This window comes from Podarcis pityusensis (assembly GCF_964106645.2).
Source record: "Podarcis pityusensis genome assembly, chromosome: 3".
In the NCBI taxonomy this organism is placed as follows: Eukaryota; Metazoa; Chordata; class Lepidosauria; order Squamata; family Lacertidae; genus Podarcis; species Podarcis pityusensis.
Genome location: NC_138026.1, coordinates 61,707,288 through 61,725,380, shown reverse-complemented (window position 1 = coordinate 61,725,380; position 18,093 = coordinate 61,707,288). Strand labels below are relative to the sequence as shown.

At 38.5% G+C, this 18,093-nt stretch overlaps 2 protein-coding genes across 7 annotated transcripts in view; one reads left to right on the top strand and one right to left on the bottom strand.

Annotated features, from left to right (window-relative positions):
* The window catches only part of REPS1 (RALBP1 associated Eps domain containing 1), a 39,142-nt gene extending 22,425 nt beyond the window's left edge, over positions 1 to 16,717 (top strand). For 2 of the 6 annotated variants that reach the window (XM_080999625.1, XM_080999622.1), the window contains exons 10-20: positions 2,000 to 2,080; positions 3,742 to 3,829; positions 5,043 to 5,144; positions 5,796 to 5,868; positions 7,546 to 7,664; positions 8,393 to 8,457; positions 9,732 to 9,914; positions 10,303 to 10,398; positions 13,073 to 13,221; positions 14,834 to 14,939; positions 15,455 to 16,717. In XM_080999625.1, coding sequence (XP_080855751.1) covers positions 2,000 to 2,080; positions 3,742 to 3,829; positions 5,043 to 5,144; positions 5,796 to 5,868; positions 7,546 to 7,664; positions 8,393 to 8,457; positions 9,732 to 9,914; positions 10,303 to 10,398; positions 13,073 to 13,221; positions 14,834 to 14,939; positions 15,455 to 15,523 — 1,131 coding nt within the window. In that variant the 3' untranslated portion in view covers positions 15,524 to 16,717. The remainder of the gene's footprint in view (positions 1 to 1,999; positions 2,081 to 3,741; positions 3,830 to 5,042; positions 5,145 to 5,795; positions 5,869 to 7,545; positions 7,665 to 8,392; positions 8,458 to 9,731; positions 9,915 to 10,302; positions 10,399 to 13,072; positions 13,222 to 14,833; positions 14,940 to 15,454) is intronic. The other 4 variants (XM_080999627.1, XM_080999624.1, XM_080999623.1 and 1 more) reach the window with 4 other exon arrangements.
* Positions 16,718 to 16,869: 152 nt separating this feature from the next.
* ECT2L (epithelial cell transforming 2 like) overlaps positions 16,870 to 18,093 on the bottom strand; it is a 28,784-nt gene continuing 27,560 nt past the window's right edge. The window contains exon 22 of the mRNA XM_080999557.1: positions 16,870 to 17,868. Coding sequence (XP_080855683.1) covers positions 17,729 to 17,868 — 140 coding nt within the window. The 3' untranslated portion in view covers positions 16,870 to 17,728. The remainder of the gene's footprint in view (positions 17,869 to 18,093) is intronic.

Here is an 18,093-nt window from a genome sequence, read left to right as displayed (position 1 = left end):
AATGCGCAGTAACTTACTCTTCATTTAACTAGATCAAATTGTTGTGAAATACAATGCTCTAAAACATCTAGCAAAGCAAGTTGAAGCAGTGTGAGAATATTTTCAGTAACATTACAATTTAATGTTCCTTTATAAACTATTTCATTGTCCACTTAAAAAGGTGTAGCAGTTAATGACCAGAACTTATGAATTGTTACTCTACAAGTATCACCAGTATCAGACAGGGTTAGGGCCTGAAAATGTAATACTGTACATACTGGAAGTCAGTACAATATCCAGAATCAGGGTCAACAAGGGATGATGATGAGTGACAGAAGTGGCCCCACAGGTAATTCAAGTAACAGAGCTCCCCACTAGATTTCTCTTCTTAGGTAGGAAACATTCTGTTTGTTGTTTTTTAGGTTCCTGATTTGATTTCCAGGTACTGACATATGTCACAAGCAGGATGATGTTGTGGCATTTAGCAGCCATCAACAGAAAGCATTAAGATTTAAATCCCTGATACATCAGGCACTATCTTGGGTAGAATCTAAACAGCGGCTTAAGGTTCGTTCCAAGGAATTCTGCTGGCCTGGTGGGAACTTCTAACCTCCATGCCATATCACAAACAGCCCACATGCAGTATGGGGAACTGCTTTTGAGGAAACATGTCTAGTTATAATGGATTAGTCATTATATCTAATATTCATATTCTTAGGGTATACAAGTTTTCATAAAGTGTGTTTTTCTAAATGGAGCATAATATTTCTGTATCTGGAAATATTATTTCTTATGATAGGAAATTTTTGATTTTCAGAGCTCTTACTAAGCAATATGTATGGCAAATCAATGCACATTAATTATTTCATGTGCCCCTTATACATTTTCCCAGCCACATGTGATCTGTTTATCCCTGAGCAGCTGTTTATAGATAAGTGGGCCCATATTACTGGGAAAAGATATAAAGACCACCTGAAAGAGGTTGCTGAAGTGTTTTGGTTTGACTAATAAGTTACTCACCATTCCACTAACGTGAGATACATTAACACCAATCTTCTACAAAGTAATCTGCCTTTCAAATCCTAGATCAAATCTTAATTTCTTTGATGCCTGGTTATTGCTATTGTGTCCATGTCTTTTTTTCCCTTTTCTTAGCATGAAAAACCGACTTGGCAGTTGTGTATTATGCCAGAGCATGTCCTGTATCTTGTTGAAATGATTGCCAAGGTGGACTTCCCTATTGATTTACCGAGTTTGAACTTCTAATCCTCAGCATTGTTTCAATTATAAATTAAATATTTCTACACTGGTATAAAATGTACTCAGATTAGAAACATTTTTGAGGATTGCTTCGGGAATTGCATTGGCAAGTTGTTGGTAATTTTGTAAACGTGTTATCTGTAGCTTTTATTCCTGATTCATTTTGAGGTGAAAATTAATACAAAAATCCAGGAAAAATTGGAGTACACAGGGTTGTATCCAAAGTAGCACTATGTGAATATTCCATCACTGCAAGGATTTTTGTTTGTGCAATGAAACATTCTCCCCCATCCCTCCACCAACGTGCCCCCCACGTTTCCCAACCTTCTGTTGAAATTTTTAGGATGGCACGGGATGGGGAAGGGGGAGGGAATTCCCATTGCACAGGTGGAAATCATTGCGCTGACATGGATATGTTAGCTGAATGCTGCCCATTGTAGTTACACATACAGCATGATCAGACATTATAAGAGGTTTCCATTGTCAGTAGCTTGATTTTGTTGTTAAAACATATACACTTACTTTCACAGAAGGGAAATCTCTTGATTTGCTCATACCCTATGCAATATTTAACAGTTAAATTCTTGGTAGCATTGAGAAGCCGAAAGGATGAAGCTCAAAATACATTTTTAAAAAGTGTGTGTTGACAGTTTTTGCAAATAAAACAACTGCCATTGCAACCCATGAACTACCTTAAATCTTCTCCAGGAAACCTTTACTCCATCTCTCATGCTGACTTGTCTCTCCTCTGTCTGTTCAGCAGTGGGAGACATTTAGCGAACGCTCCTCAAGCTCACAAACTCTGACCCAATTTGATTCTAACATTGCACCAGCTGATCCTGTAAGTCAATCACTTAGCTTGCTTGTTTGAAATTAATTTTATTAACTCTGAATTTTCATTAATTGTATCTTGCCTGTTAATGCATGATTCTACAAAGCTTGGTTGGAAATGGTGGCAGAAGTCATAAATTTTATCTGCTTTAAAATTTATTGGAGGAATCATATGTATGCAGTATGATTCAAGTTTAATTATAGAACATTTTATGAGTTCAAGAAATAAAATGCAGTCTGTTCATTTTTTTGAAGTATCTTCAGTGTACAGAGTGTGTTGAAATTCTTAATCATTATGGCTGTGACACTTTTTAGCTGCCTTGTGCTGAAAAACAGGATTGAAATTAGAAAATAAGTATGGTAACTTGCCAAAGACCAGTTTGAACAAGGATAGCCAAAGTCACATGCAGATCCAGTCCTTTCATCCCAAAGCCCACACATAAAGCCCTTTTTTATAGATACCATGTAATCGCATTTGCTAATCTTCATTTTTCTACTTCTCCTAAGTACATGTCACTGCTTTCATGAACACAACCACTGTCCTCTATGGACACCACCAAGGCAACAGGCGTTGCTTGTCTGTATAATGGCCCGTATGTGACAATTTGCCCAAGTCATATATACATCCTTCATTCTCCATAGTGTGGTGTTTCTCGCAGTTTTTAATTTCAGGACCTCTAACAAACATACTCTGCCCTCATGTACCCCATCCCACTGAGAGCCATGTATTGGGCATGTGATGGTGCATAATCTTCATTCACTGCTTTGTGAATGACTCCCACACTGCCAGAGCAAAGCACTAGAAAGAAACACCTCTGGGTCCTGTATATTCTCTTGCTGTCTGCAGTTTCCGTAGTTGGTAAGTTAAATCTGATGAGAGGAAAATCAGTGTGTGCTGTAGCGTTTCCCTCAGTAGAACTACATTCTCCCATGTGACTTGTCATACTGTTTTAGAAACACGGTACTAAAGGCACAGACTCTGTTCTTTGCGAAGCTGAGCAGCAGGTAATGTGGGGTGGGCTGTGAAGCATCTTGGCAGGTGGCATGCAGCAAGTGGGTGGGATGACAGCTTTTGTAGATCCATAGTTTTTCTTGGAGGGCCAGAAGTGAAGTGCTGTTGCACTTGCATCCTGCTTGCCAGTTTTTTAGGGACATCAGGCTGGCCATAGCGAGAGTAGGATGATGGACCTTTGGCTTGATCCAGCAGAATCTTAACCAGCCCTGTGTTACACGTACTGCTGTACAACAGAAGCAGTGTGCAGCACCGTGTAGTCTAGCTGCCACTGTGCCGTGACTATATACTTTCATATATACTTCACCGTGTAAATTGCTACAAATTAAGGCACATGAGCTCCTGAACAACTTATTTAGAAACACATATAACCTTGTGCAAGCAGAATATTGTGTGCAAACTGCTTAAAGTGTTTGTTTAACGGGCAGCCAGTAAGATTTGCTCCAGTGATGATTTGCCCAATGCAGATAAGCAAATGATATGCTTCCATGTACTTTGCTAGTGAAAGAGCTGTCATGTACTGTTTTGAGTATCACAACAAAGTTGCAACAGAGTTTATTTTAGTATTCAAGCTTTTTAATGAAACTTTTGATTAAGTTATCAACTTTAGACCAATTAATTCTACTAAGCTAAGTTCAATTTATACCTCTTTGTCTTAGGATACTGCTATTGTTCATCCTGTTCCTATTAGAATGACTCCAAGCAAAATTCATTTGCAAGAAATGGAACTTAAAAGAACTGGAAATGGTAAGTTGTTAGGTGGTGCCTTTAGAACAACCTCTACGTAGCTAAACATTAATTTTCACAAACATAATTAGTTACTGCAAGCCTATCAAACAATGTATTCATTTTTGTATCCATTGATATTGTCACTATGGGCTTCTTGAAGCCATTAATAGTTTTATCCTATTCAGTTATTACACTGTCATATTCACATGAAATGCTAAACCAAGAAACAAGCCATTCACTAGCCACATTTAATTGTGTGAATGAGGCTAGGGCTCATCAGCTCCCCCAACTTCTCCTCTGGTATGGCCATGAGGAGATCAGAAGGTTTAGCTTCTGGTTTTGACTATCTGCAATTTGTTACATCGGAATTGGGAAAAACTAGCTTGTTGAAACAAACCATCTCCAATCCATGGTTTGTGAATCTGGCTTTCATAGTCAAAATTAAGCACAGTATAGGGACCCCACTGGAGGAGGAAAAGGGAGCAGGTTGTTGACAGGAACAAGTCTTGTTCATGTGCATCTGAACCAGACCACACTTTTCTAGCCTGATTTAGCTTGCACATTTGTTGAGAAGCTAAAATTGCAAAGGGGGTTAGCATTGAGTAGCGCTCTATATAGAAGTGGCAGTATAAAAATACTGTAAGACAATGCAGACAACAACAAGTACATGGATTGAGGGTGCTTGAATTTAAAAAAATGTACCGGTAATTGTGGCTTCTTATGCCATTTTTCTATAATACAGACTTTTAAACCCCTACAAATAATAGACTTGAATGATATCATTTTATGTTGCATTTGAGCAGTTTTGATGTTCTTAAAATTATTGTCTTGTATTTTAATATTGTGTATTATTTATTCTTTTGTAAGCCACTCAAAAGCATGTTTTGATGCGTGGCCATTAATCTAGTAATAAAATAAAAAATGCTTTTTCTTTCTCTAAAAGGAACAGATATCCTGTTCATGTAATTTGGCTTTTCAGTCTTCCCTTCCCTTTGCATTCCCCCAAAATCTGTTCCTGGGGATTGGTGTGTGATATGATGCGCATGCAGAGGGGAGTTGATATCCACATATACACGTGTGGCCAGAAATGCAAGTTACGATCTTAGCTGTTCAAAATTTTAATTTTTACATATTACTATGGTGTCAGACTTTGAGCATTAGGTGAAATTTGCCATAAGAAGAGAGGTAGACTAACTTATTGTTACTAAATATATATTTTATTCCCTTTTAGATCACACAAATCCCACGAGTCCTTTACTTGTAAAATCACCTGATCTTGTAGAAGAAAGTAAAATGAGTTCATCTGCAAAATTTGTAGGAGGAAATACAGTTGGTAAGTATCAATGTTTTCTTTCCTAGTAGGATATCAGCCTATTTCATTTCACTGCAAATAGTTAAATGACTGTAACCCAATACCAAGTTCAAGATTTGGGGAAGTAGTACATTCAGCAGCTACTCTGTCCATCTATGTGCAGTGGAAAACCCTTTAAAATACACATTTATTTTGTGTTTGAAAAAGGATGTGAAGCATCCTTCAGAGTTGGGGATTGAGAAGTCTTATTCTTTAACACACTCTAGCCACTCTGATGCCCTCTTAGACCTCTTTACACATACTTTAAGAATTGTGTCTGGTAGCTGCTAGCCAGTTGGAATCCATGCAGACCTATATAATTTCTCAGATCTTCAGTCAAAGTGGTGGAAATAGTAAAGTATATTTTTGCAGTACAGACCCCTGGTTGGTAGGTATTGTTGATTATTCTAGAGTAAAATGATATGATCTAATATATGTGAAGAGGCCAGATCCATTGTAGGAAGATTCTGGTATGGAAACTTGTTTTGCTTATCAATTTTGTGTCACTTGTGACCAATATACCTTATTTATAGAAAAGTCACTTGTAAGTTTTATTCTGTAAGATTATTTTGTGGAATAATCAAAACATGATTAATCAACAAGCAGTGTATGATTTTCTTTTTCTTATATCAGCAGATGGTTACAGCAGCTCAGATTCCTTTACTTCTGATCCAGAACATATTGGAAGCACTGTAACAAGACAACGGTAATTAGATGCTTAAATATGAATGATGTTAAAGTAGCAATTCCTATCCAAGGGTAAAGTACCCATCTCCTACTCCACAATTTGTCCCCCCAAACACACAGCCTGGTAATCTCTAATAGAAATTCATAATTCTAGAAGGAGTCAATTTCCTGATTGGTCTTTTTGTGTGTGTTTGTGTTGACATAAGAGCTGCTGCGTCACTTCCTAAGTCAGGCATGCTCAAACTTGGCTCTCCAGATGTTTTGGGACTACAACTCCCATCATCGCTAGCTAACAGGACCCGGTGGTCAGGGATGATGAGAATTGTAGTCCCAAAACATCTGGAGGGCCAAGTTTGGCTATGCCTGTCCTAAGTGTTTATTTGATGGTATAGCAGTCCATAAGTTTAACAAGCACTTAGTGTTAAAACGTTCACAGAAAAGTGCACTGAGTTCCAGAATAAAAAGGGTGCAGGGTGGTGCTTCAGTGGTGGTGTTCTGTTATACATAATTATCGACTACAATGCCTCTTGACACAACTGTTTTTGTCTTGTGTCTTTTCCTGGCTCCAAGAATATATTCTCAAAGAATTTAAGCACTCCTGCAAGCTGTATTCACTTACCACCATTGTTTAACTGTCTATTTGTCAGTCATAGAATAAGATTTCCTTTCCTCCATTCTGCAGCCTGAAGTGAGGATGGGCAACATAAAGCCCTCAGGTCAGATCCATGATCCATAGGGTGCTATTAGAACATTGGAAATATGTGTGTGTGCTGTTTAGCAAACTTCTAGTTTCCAGCATTGTGATGCAAACCTGTAAATTGCAAGGGCAGTGGAGCTGAGTTTTCCAGAACGCAGAAAGATCTAATGATATAAAACTATTTCCCAGTATTGCCACATGTACACATTCTTAAGTATTTATACAAGGATGACTATAAAGTCTTTCTATTCTTTTGGTGAAAAAGGAGCTTGTCTCATTTTAGAGTAGAAATTGTTCTCTGGAAACAATAGGCTATCCATGTTCAAGCTGGTTTGATAGATCCATGCAGAAAACAGGCCCTATAATTTGAACAAGGTGACTTCCCCAGTCTAAACAAAATTTTAAAAAATCTAAGTTTGTTCCTGGTATGAGCTTTTGTGTGCATGCACACTTCTTCAGATACACTGAAACAGAAGTCACCAGACCCTTATATATAGTGAGAGGGTGGGGAAGCGTATTACTCTGAAGGGTGGTGGGAATGGGTGATTGGCTGATAGGTGTGGTAAACCTGTTGATGACTGTGACTGCAATTGGGCTTACAGGAAAAAGCAAGGGGTGAGATGGCTAAAAATAGCTGTATCATGTATAATGAGATCAGAATCCAATGTCTCTATTCAGACCAGATCTCTCCATGGTTTTAAATTTGGTAATAAGTTGCAAATCAGCAACTTCTCTTTCCAATCTATTTCTGAAATTCTTTTGTAATAAGACAGCTACTTTGAGATATAGCTGATCTTAATCTACAAGTGCAGGTATCTTCATTGTATCATGGCTGGCAGATCACAACTCAGTACTTTTCAGTTATCTTCAGTAGTTAATATCCACCTTCTTAAAGAGCAAATTTTACTGGTAAGGAAACAGTTGCTGTGTTCTGATGACTATATGGGGCTCATGAACTACAGTTTGCAATAGAATTTCTGTAGTTCCATTGTTTTTCAGATCACATTCAGGGACGTCTCCCGACAATACAGCTCCTCCACCACCACCACCAAGGCCTCACCCTTCGCACTCAAGATCATCATCTTTAGATATGAACAGAACCTTCACTATTACTCCAGGTGGGCATGGTTCAGATTCTTTTATAAAGTCAGTTTGTTTTATTCATTCTTAAATCAAGTTCAGGGTCACTTGGGTACGTTCTGTACGTTCTGTTTAGAACGGTACTGAATGTTCATGATGTTGAGACAGTTGGGAGGAAAGGTTGTTTGTTTCGGTCATGTTTGCAATCTTGGGTGGAGGACGGTGTTAATATTTGTGTCCTAAAATATAATTATTAATGGGAACATGTTGCACAAGAGAAATCTTCACAGTATGTTTCAGCAGAAAGCCTACCTGAAGATTTAGATCTCTCTCCTGTCAGCTCCTGTCTTGCTTTTTTTTGCGGGAATCATCTGGAGCTGCAGCTGGTTTGTTGAAGTGTGCCTTACTTTCTTCTTCTTTCTGCTTGAGGCACGCCATCCTATACATGTTTGCTCAGAAGTGAGACCCCTTGAGTTCAGTGGGGTTTACTGCTGAGTAAGCGTTCACAGGATTGCAGCCTGCGTGATCAAGATTACATAGGCTAATCTGTAGGAATTTGATGAGTCAGTAAACTTGCCCGAAGGCCTAGGTTTTGGAACTTGCTGAGCCCCTTAAACCATGTAACAATTAAAATACAGCAAGTGACTGCTGAAGCTTGACCCTGCTTAAATCCAAACAACTGCTTGTTTTAAAGTACTTAGCCAAAAGTTGTTAACACAGCTGAAAACATATTTAGTGTTCTCTTCTAAATATTACTGCCTTGTAGGTCAACAGCAAACTGGAGCGATTGCCTACCCCCCTGCAGTGCCTCCAAGACCTCCACCCACACAGGTTATTCTTCGATTTCTGTTGAAATTATAAATTAATTGCATCTGTTTAGTGGTGGTACCGATTTCTGTTAATAATATTGTAATAATCTCTTCATTGAATAGTTCCATCTCAGAACAGGGAAAAATGAAATGAAATAAATGTACAGGAAAACGATAATAAACAAAAACTACAGAATCCATAAAAAAAGTCCAATAAATATCCTGAACAATTCCATCATAAAACAGGGTAAGCTAAGCTGCAGTGAGGACAACTCTTAAAATTTTCAATTTAACCAAATATCTGGCTAAAGAAAATGGAACATCCAGGCATGTACAATAACCTAATGACATTTTGGGACGAGGTGATTGGCAAAATTGACAAAATCATTTTAGTAAAGGAGCAAATTTAAAATCTTGGTACAAGATATGGCAAATATCTCTCACTGAAAAAATAACTGATAAATTGAGAATGGTGAGAGGAATTAAATGCACATATACTTTTGTAAGAGAATGGTGGAAATGTATTGCTTTCATAAACATGCCAGAAAACAAAAGAAAGGTCTCTAGCATGTATGCTAATTTATGGATATCATCATAATTAGATTTTATTTGTAGTAATACTGTCAACATTTTATGGGAATTGTCATCTATAAATCATAAGCAGGGGCCTATCACTTATTGAATTCTTAGTTTCTATTCATCTACATTCCGTCGTGTTTTTGTATTTCACAGGACATTATGTTCCAGGTATTCTGGAAAAAGGATTTTAATAATTACTTTAATAGTAATTAGTATTAAGCAATCAAATATCCTTCCCACTGCAGCTTGCACCAGGGGCACCCCTTTACTACCTCTTTTTATGAGAGACAATGATGGCCTCACTCTGTGCCAACAGACTCTCTCACTCTTTGGCTTCTGAGCAGCTTAACAACTTTTACCCCTGTTCTCCACCCTACCCAAGTTGTCACACTGAGTGGCATGAATCATTGTCTACAAGCACCCACAGCAATAAAATATATATTAAAAATGTTTTTCTCTTATATGTTTATATGGAAGAAAACAACTAGCAAAATAAACATATGTCACATACATGGTGACAAATTATCCAGAATGTCTCCCCCTGTCATCTTATAAACATTTGCCTTAATTCAAATATGCCTTGAATATTTAGGTCAGAAAAGAACTCTGTTTACTTGGTTAGTATCCAAGCAAACTTTCTTATCTGAGCGAGTTTTTACATTAGTAAACTTTTTAAAAGTACCAACATAATCTGTGACATTGATTCTCTTCCTGTAGGCTGGAGCTCATGTTCATCGTTCATCAGATGCTGAAGGTCTAATAGCACACACCAGTACCTCACCTCAGCAAATACCAGAACAGCCAAACTTTGCAGATTTTAGCCAGTTTGAGGTTTTTGCTGCATCAGGTGCAAATGAAGAAGAGGATGATGAAACTGAGAAACAACCAGAGGTTTTGCAGGTTAGCATAGACACTATATATTCTGGCTATATTATCTGCAAGTATCTGTTAATTGATGTCCAGTTACATTCATGTGGTAGTGTTGAATGCCGGTGCCCAGTGGACACTCGATCATGTCCAGATCTGTTTTATCTGGGAAAGGGCGTAGCTGGCACTTACAGTTGAAGAAATATAAAGGCCTCACACAATAGTGTTTCTGAGAATTCTAGTACTTCTCAGTGTGATCTGGCTGTTATAGGCTTCACTTTTAGTAGTTATATGTGAGCTTCCAGAGTGTGCATTTGGTCTCAGTTTAAGTGTCTGATCTCATACCCTTCCCCACACCTGAAGATTATTTGAATCATTGCTTGCTTGCCATGATGCATTTTTGAGTTATTTCTGTCTCTAGGTAGAAAAAACACCTGATTCTGCTGGGCCTCTTAGAGTTGCCAAAGGTGATGGAAGACTTGAAGACAAAACAGTTTCTAGTACGCCTGCAAATGCGGTATGTAAAATGTGCAACACAAGAACAGGTATTTTCTGTGGTGGCTTCCCACTTGTGGAATGCTCACCTGGCACCTTCATTACATATCTTTAGGTACCAGGCAAAGACGTCTCTTTTCCCAGGCCTTTTACTAATAATATTCTTTAAATTGTTTTAATTAAAGTCTATGGCCTTTTAAACTGGGGGCGGGGTATTTGTTGTTGCGGCTGTGATGATATGTATTTTTGTGGTTTTATTTTGTAAACTGCCCTGTGATCTTCAGAAGAAGTTTAGAAATTTAATTAATAGTGCTACTACTGATCATGGGTTTCAACCTCCATTTTACCTAAAAAGCACATGGTTCTTAAAGCAACTTGCATAACAGCATGTTGTAGTGGCTAAATTTAAAAACTAAAATTGACTATAATGTTCCCATAGGGTCTTAACAGATGCTAGAGTTACCTGTAAGACTGGGATTGTTCTTCCTGTCATGGCTCAGTTCTTGAAAAGCAGTGGTTGCACAAAAGGTTTTGTATAATATTGCAGATTGCTGCTTGCTGATGCCATTTTTATGATGTATTACTGCTGCTTGTTTTGCTGTGGTGAATTTTTTATGTGTAATTTTTTTATGCCTTGGGTAGAAATGTTGGAAATAAATGAAAAAATATAAAACGAGTCAATACTGTAGATTAAATCTACTTTAATTTGGCTGAATAAAGCAAGAGTCAGTTGATAACCGACTTTCATATTCATTCAGTGCTTTTGCTGTTTGATAGATACATAACTGTCTGCAGCCAAAGGTATCTCTCACAATAATGCATCACTTGCTGAATGTGTGAACTAGCTTCATTGAAACAAGGGTCTGAGGTGATGAGAAACAAACTCTTTCTGTAATGGCTCAGCCACCATTGGTTAATGGTCATCATGTGAGGAGCAGGCATGTGTGCACTTTTGATTCTCACTATTGTGCTGGGTTGCAACTCCTATTCATGCTGTAGATTCCCCATCTATGGATGAAGCACACCAAAATCAATTTCCTTTGGACCTGAGCCTTCACAACACGATGGTTTTAGTTTGAAAGCTTTGGAGATCCCTTACAGACTCTTTAAGTCTTTTCAGTACAGCCCAGTACAGAAGAGGAACACAGCCCACACCATATGCTAGCCCTCATTCAATTTACTCTTCATTCTTCACAGCACCTTTGGGTGCAAGTCTGATTCCTGTACTTGTTTGGAAATAGAGGGGTTGAGCTAGCAGAAGAACTTTGACATTCTCATTGGAAGAAGAAGAAGAAGAAGAAGAAGAAGAAGAAGAAGAAGAAGAAGAGTTTGGATTTGATATCCTGCCTTTCACTCCCTTTAAGGAGTCTCAAAGCGGCTAACATTCTCCTTTCCCTTCCTCCCTCATAACAAACACTCTGTGAGGTGAGTGGGGCTGAGAGACTTCAGAGAAGTGTGACTGGCCCAAAGTCACACAGCAGCTGCATGTGGAGGAGCGGAGACGCGAACCCAGTTCCCCAGAAACTTAACATTGACCCATTTGTCACATGCTGGGTCAACTTAGCCACAAATGTGGGTTATTTCTTACAGAAACAACCACCCACTTTGTAGTCATCCTGTTGCATTCTGGCAAAGATAAATAAACTAAAGGGCAAAAACAGTAATTCGTCCTGTCAGCAGAAGCCCTGCGCAAGGACTTGTGTTGCCCATTGGGGGTTCTCCTTTCTCCTCCGCCCTGTGCCCTCCCAATTTTCTCTAGGGGGTTGGGAGAACCTCAGAACAGCATGCTGAGAGAGAAAAGGGTTCATACTGTCTGAAAAGCCGATATGCTTGCATTGATGGAACAATCAGAAGAGTGAAATGTTAAATTCCTCCTAGCATATTGGTATTCCTTTGAAACTTTACACTTCTTTACACTTCTTTCCTTTACACTTCTAATGACACACAGGCAGGATTGATATACCTTAAACTTTTTTCCCACAAGTACTTTTGTTTTAAAAAAAGGTATCTGGAGATACTGCTGATCCTCCCTTACAACTTAATGTCACTTTTGGATGGTTTGTTATGCATCCAGTGTCAATCCAAGACAGGCAGAGGGTTAAGTCGAAGAAAGCTTAACAAATTGTGTCTGGTGTGCAGCTGACATTCATCTATAACCCAGATTAAATACACAGTTGAAAAGTTGTGGTTGTTTCTTCAATTACCCCAGATGGACAGAGTTTTACATCTGAATGCTGATGCCTTCAAGTGTAACAGCATGCTTTCCAGGCTATGGATTCCTCAGCTTCATATGCACAGTAGCCAGTTTAAGCATGACACTGAACATGCAAAATCCCAGATGGCCAGTGCTTGGAGGTTTATTTATGTACTGTACATTTAAAACAGGCCTAACCATTCTCTAGTGATGCTTCCAGAAGGCTTAAAATATCCCTACAAGTAACTGGCATCACATATCCTCACATATCTTAGTACACCTTCTTACAACATGATCCTATGCATGTTCACTCAGAACTACATTCTACCGTCTTCACTGGGACTTATACCGAGGTAAGTGTTCAGTGGTTGGGAACCTTGATTATGCTGTTAGTAGGTGAATAAAACGGGTTTTTTATTAACTAATCATTAGTAATGATTAAAACTGAGTGCTGGTGATGTTTATTGCTGTACGTATTAAGATACCCTCTGTAATCTTTCAGGGCAAAGGTACAACGCCTCTGGCACCGCCACCAAAGCCTATACGCAGAAGGCCAAAATCAGAAGATGAGCTGAGACCGGAAGCTGAGGAGCAAACACAGAAAACAGGTGTCATAGCTGCTGTTCTTGCTTCACAGCCATCTATTCCTAGGTAACCCAAGATGTGTATAAGTACCTCTGATAACAAGGCATTTTCATTTTAAATAGAAATAATAGCCATTAGTAGCAAAGTATCTATGATATTTGAACCATTGAAATGCTAAGTAAAGCCGCTGTGAACAAACTTGAATCCTAAACACAGTATAGATTTTTAGAAAACTCTGATGCACAGCGTTTTGCATTATGTTACAATCTGCAAGAAATGTCTTTCCATGCATTTATTAAAATTGCATCAAGAATCTAATTTCAATATTAGGTGTACAGTTCAGTCTGTCACACTCTTGTTATAAACATGGCTGCATGCACTTGACAATATCAGTTTTCACTAAGCAAGAGAATTTAGCATTCTGCAATGTTCATCAGAGACCCAAGGGGGACTAGTCAGGCTACTTTGCTGACCAAGGGCTTTGGATTTAATTCCTTATAAAGCTCCCTCTCCCTTCCCAAAGGCTGCTATTTATTGTTCTACTCCCAAGCTAGTCACCATGTCCTTCTCTTTCCCCTTTTTGCTTCATAACCAGTCCATGCTAAAAATATTCAGAAGCCTTGCATTTTAGAAATAGAAGAAACCAGCGGCTACATTGCAGCAAAGAGGTTGCAATGTACCTCTGGTATGTGTATGATTCCTAAGCCTATGGCTGATGGGAATGAAAAACATGAAAGCATCAAGTGAAAAAAAATGTTGTTTTAGTTCTTGAAAGCTTAAAAGTCCAACTAAATTGTATGCAATCAGTGAAGGCTGAGATTTCTGTATGCAATGAGTATTTGATTTGACCTGGGAGGTGTTCTAAGGGAGTAATTTAAGTAGATGGAATTTTGCTGTATCATGAGAAGGTGTGGTGCATTTTTGACTTGGAGTTTAAACCAGCCTCAGCTTCATCTTTGACCTGCAGTATTAACATTGGACAACATGTACAGGACTATTGTAAACCTAGCATCTCAGCACAGCTCTGCAAACTGTAGGAGGCGTATATTACAGATATCCAAAATATTCAAAGCTTCCTCTGAATCTGGTGACACCCCTTTTGTGTGCATGGCTGTTTCGGCTCAGAAATAAAATAGAATATTATGCAAACTAAATCGATGGTTATGCATTGCACACAAATTGAGTATTAGCACTTTTTGTGGGGCCTGGGTTGCTTGGCAGAAAGAAATGTACAATTCTGGATATAAGCTTGAATTTGCAAGACAGCTTAATTCAGTTCAACCTGCGGTACAGGAAACATGCTAATTGATTCTAAGCTAGTAAAGAAAGCCATGGACCTGCATAAAAGCATAGTCTTTGTATGCGCTGCTTTAGTTTCAAATAGCTTTGAAACACAAGGAAACTTCAAAGGGAGTTTTGAGATGCAATGCAAGGGAAAACCTGGGAAGTGTCACTAGGTTCATGCAACGTTTGTTGTAGCTCTGTAGGCTGTGGCCACTGACAGGAGAGGATGCCAGAATTCACATTTTTATTAATTGACGTGCAACTAAATAATACATTAAAGAAACTTAAGGCATTGAGTAAAGTAATTAACTGATTTCAGAACAACTTTCTTGAGCCATTTGTCTACAAATAATAAGCACTTTCTGAATGTTGTTTCATGAACTTATCTCTTCAGATCGGTGGGAAAGGACAAGAAGGCTATTCAGGCATCAATCAGACGCAATAAAGAGACCAATACCGTTTTGGCCAGACTGAATAGTGAATTACAGCAGCAATTAAAGGTAAATGACATTTTTAAAAAATTAAACACACCTTTCTTCTGCACCAGATCTTTTGATTGGTTACCCTTTGAAGGCCGTAATCTTCAACTTTTCTAAAGTAAAAAACTTTTATCCCAGCTTTCAACATAGGCCATATTTCTGATCACACCCCACCCCAATTTTTGGGCGATTCTGCAGCTTCCTTCATGAAGCAAAGGCAGGATTTTTGTTTTGGTTACTGATATGAGCCAAGTGTCTGCTATTTTAGTCTTCTTCCCCACCCCCCAGACACATGTGCACACTTTCCCCCTTAAAAACCGCAGAAAATAAGTTGATTTAGATTTAGAAGAATTCTCCATGGCTATTTATATAAAATTATTACATAGTGTTGAGGATGTAATAGAGTTTTAACGTATTACAAACATTTGTGCTAGCCTATAGTAAAGATTACTGTAACCATTCCAACTAAATGTATGTTTGTTTATCGTGGTATCTCTTCATTTGTTTTATATAAATGGCAAATCTTTCCTTTGTAGGATGTTCTTGAAGAGAGAATTTCGCTGGAAGTTCAACTGGAGCAGCTTCGACCCTTCTCTCACTTATAAGCCAATTGCCATTAACTGTGAATTAATTAACTCTGAAAGGGGAAATTGGGTAAAAGGCCTAATTAAAGACCCATATGTTCAGCTCAGTGCACTCTTAACATTTTTTTGTGATTGTTTTGTCCTCTGTCCACAGTTGTATTTAAGTAACTTTTATAATTTTAATACAAAGAATGGAATAATTGTTTCCTTGAATGTTCTATATATTGGCACTGCCAACCTTCCCATTTTGTTGGGAGGACACATTTTTAATTTGGAGCAAAGTTTGTACAGCTTCAGTGGCCTAGATCCCAAACTGAACTTGATTACCTTATGAATTTTCTATATTTCATGTCAAAGATCATGACTAAAAAACATCCCAGATATCTACTTTTTAAACACAGAAGCACATGCTTTTACACACCTTTCTTTTGATTGTGTAAGAGAAGGTTAACCAGCTGTGGTCATCAGTTTTTCCTTTCCTGAGTCACACTTTGCAACCCATCTGAAATTTCAGGCAGCCATTTTGATTCATTTTGCGCCTTCCAAGTGCCACAAATACCCTATTTTTTGTTTTCATACTACCTTGCCATACCAAATGCATTTGGTTGTCTTTTCCTCTTTATGTACTTTGTATGTGGCCACAGCTTGACATTTGTTTCAATGTTTCCATTCATGACTGTCATTTTTCAGCATGCACGTAAGTGCATACCTTCTGTGAAAGGATTGGGTGTTGATCTCTCTGCCATGCACATTTCCTGAACACCACCCGTAGTTGCATGCTTTGCACATTTACCCTTTTATTAACTGGCACATCCAACAGACTTTACTGTAACACACTATGGTCAATAAATGTGTCAGTACCTCAACTCTTCTTTCCCAGTCCCCTGAAAACTATTTTTGTTCCTCAGAAGGTTCGCTTCATCTCTCCAAGCCTTATTCTTCTGGCTTGCAGACAGGCTTCATTAACACAGTTTCCTGAGTGTATCCTGCTATTCAGGTTGATGTACTGTATTAGGATTTGTTGTATATTGTATAATACACACCTTTTGATCTCATATGTAAATTTGCATTAATGCTGACTAACAGCAGATATTCTATTTAATGGCTTATTCTGGCTGTGGGATCATAGATGTTAAACTGCATGGATGTATCTCAGCAGAATCAGAACTAGCAATTGTGTGATTTTTACACCAATAAAACAGCACAATATTTTAACTTGGGTGGATCCTTTTAGTTTGGCTTAACAAACTGAATTAGGTTGCTTTTTTTCATGAGCCTGCAAATAGGATTTTGCACTGAGTATTTGGTTATGAAGAAACCATAATGCTAAGACTACTTTGGCCACCATGTTGGCCAATTGGCTTGCCCAGCCAGCAGAACAAACTTAACACTCACACAACAGGATTCCTCCCCTTCCCCTCCAGAGTAGATTTTGGTGGCATGTGGAGCTGAGTAGAAAGGGAAGTCCACTTATGTGCTATGGGAGATTTATCACCCTAAATCAAACATTAGGGAAAAGTCAAACAAAATAAAAAATTCATGGTATGTGTCAAAGCAGGAAAGAGACTCAAAGCAAAGAGTGAGAAAGAATAAACATTTGTAACTGCATGCATTAATAAACATCTAACAACACACTAACAATTTCTATCTACTGTACAGCAAGGAGAAATACTAAGTCACAGCAAATGTACTTTACTGTAGACAGGGGCAGGGAACTAGGTCTAGCCATCTGGATCTCTGGCTTCCCCCATGCTACAGAGGAAAATTCAAGCCTAAATAGGGTTTGAAGTTCCCACCAATCATCTGATCAGTGCTGACTTCAAGCTCCACTTTCTGCAAGGGGCAGCTACACAGCTGATCCCAGCAACTTTGAAGTCATCACCTGTCAGCTCTGTTTTCTACTGATGCACTACTATCTACAAAATTCTCAGTGGGGGGGATCTCAGTAGCACAACCAATCCCAGCTGGCTTGCCAAGGTGCAATCAGGAGTGCACTATTAAGGCTCCGGATTGTGTGTTGGCAGTTTTGTGTCCATTTGGCCGTCACCAGACATCACTCATGACATTAAGTGTCAGGGAAACAGCCCCACTGGCTAAATGAGGCCCTTGGTCAGCCTGATTTCCCCATGTCTGTTGTAGACACTGAACGGTTACCTTTTTCTTTTGGGAGCTGCATGACAGTTACAAGCGGCAGGAAGGTGAGGTAGTAAATAAAGCTGGGAAATTTCAAGAACAATTTACATTATCTTCAATATTGCAGATAATTGCCCTTTGCAGTGCAGAAAGCCATATAAACTTGTCATGGTCCTCTGTAGAACAAATCATTTGACACCTAGGACTTTGCAGAAGAAAAGCATTCTTGATATCTGTAAAAATAATAATAATAATCTGATTTCTGAAAGATTATAAATAAGGATCAGTTTTCAAGCTAAGACAGGACATCATGTAGCAATATGTGCAGTGGTGAAAGCTTGACCCATTTATGGTGTTCCATGCATTGCATTCCCTACAGAAATGGTGACCTGTAAAGCAGGCCTTGTTGCCATTCAGTAACACCTTTCTTATCCCACTACTCAATTAGTATTGCACTT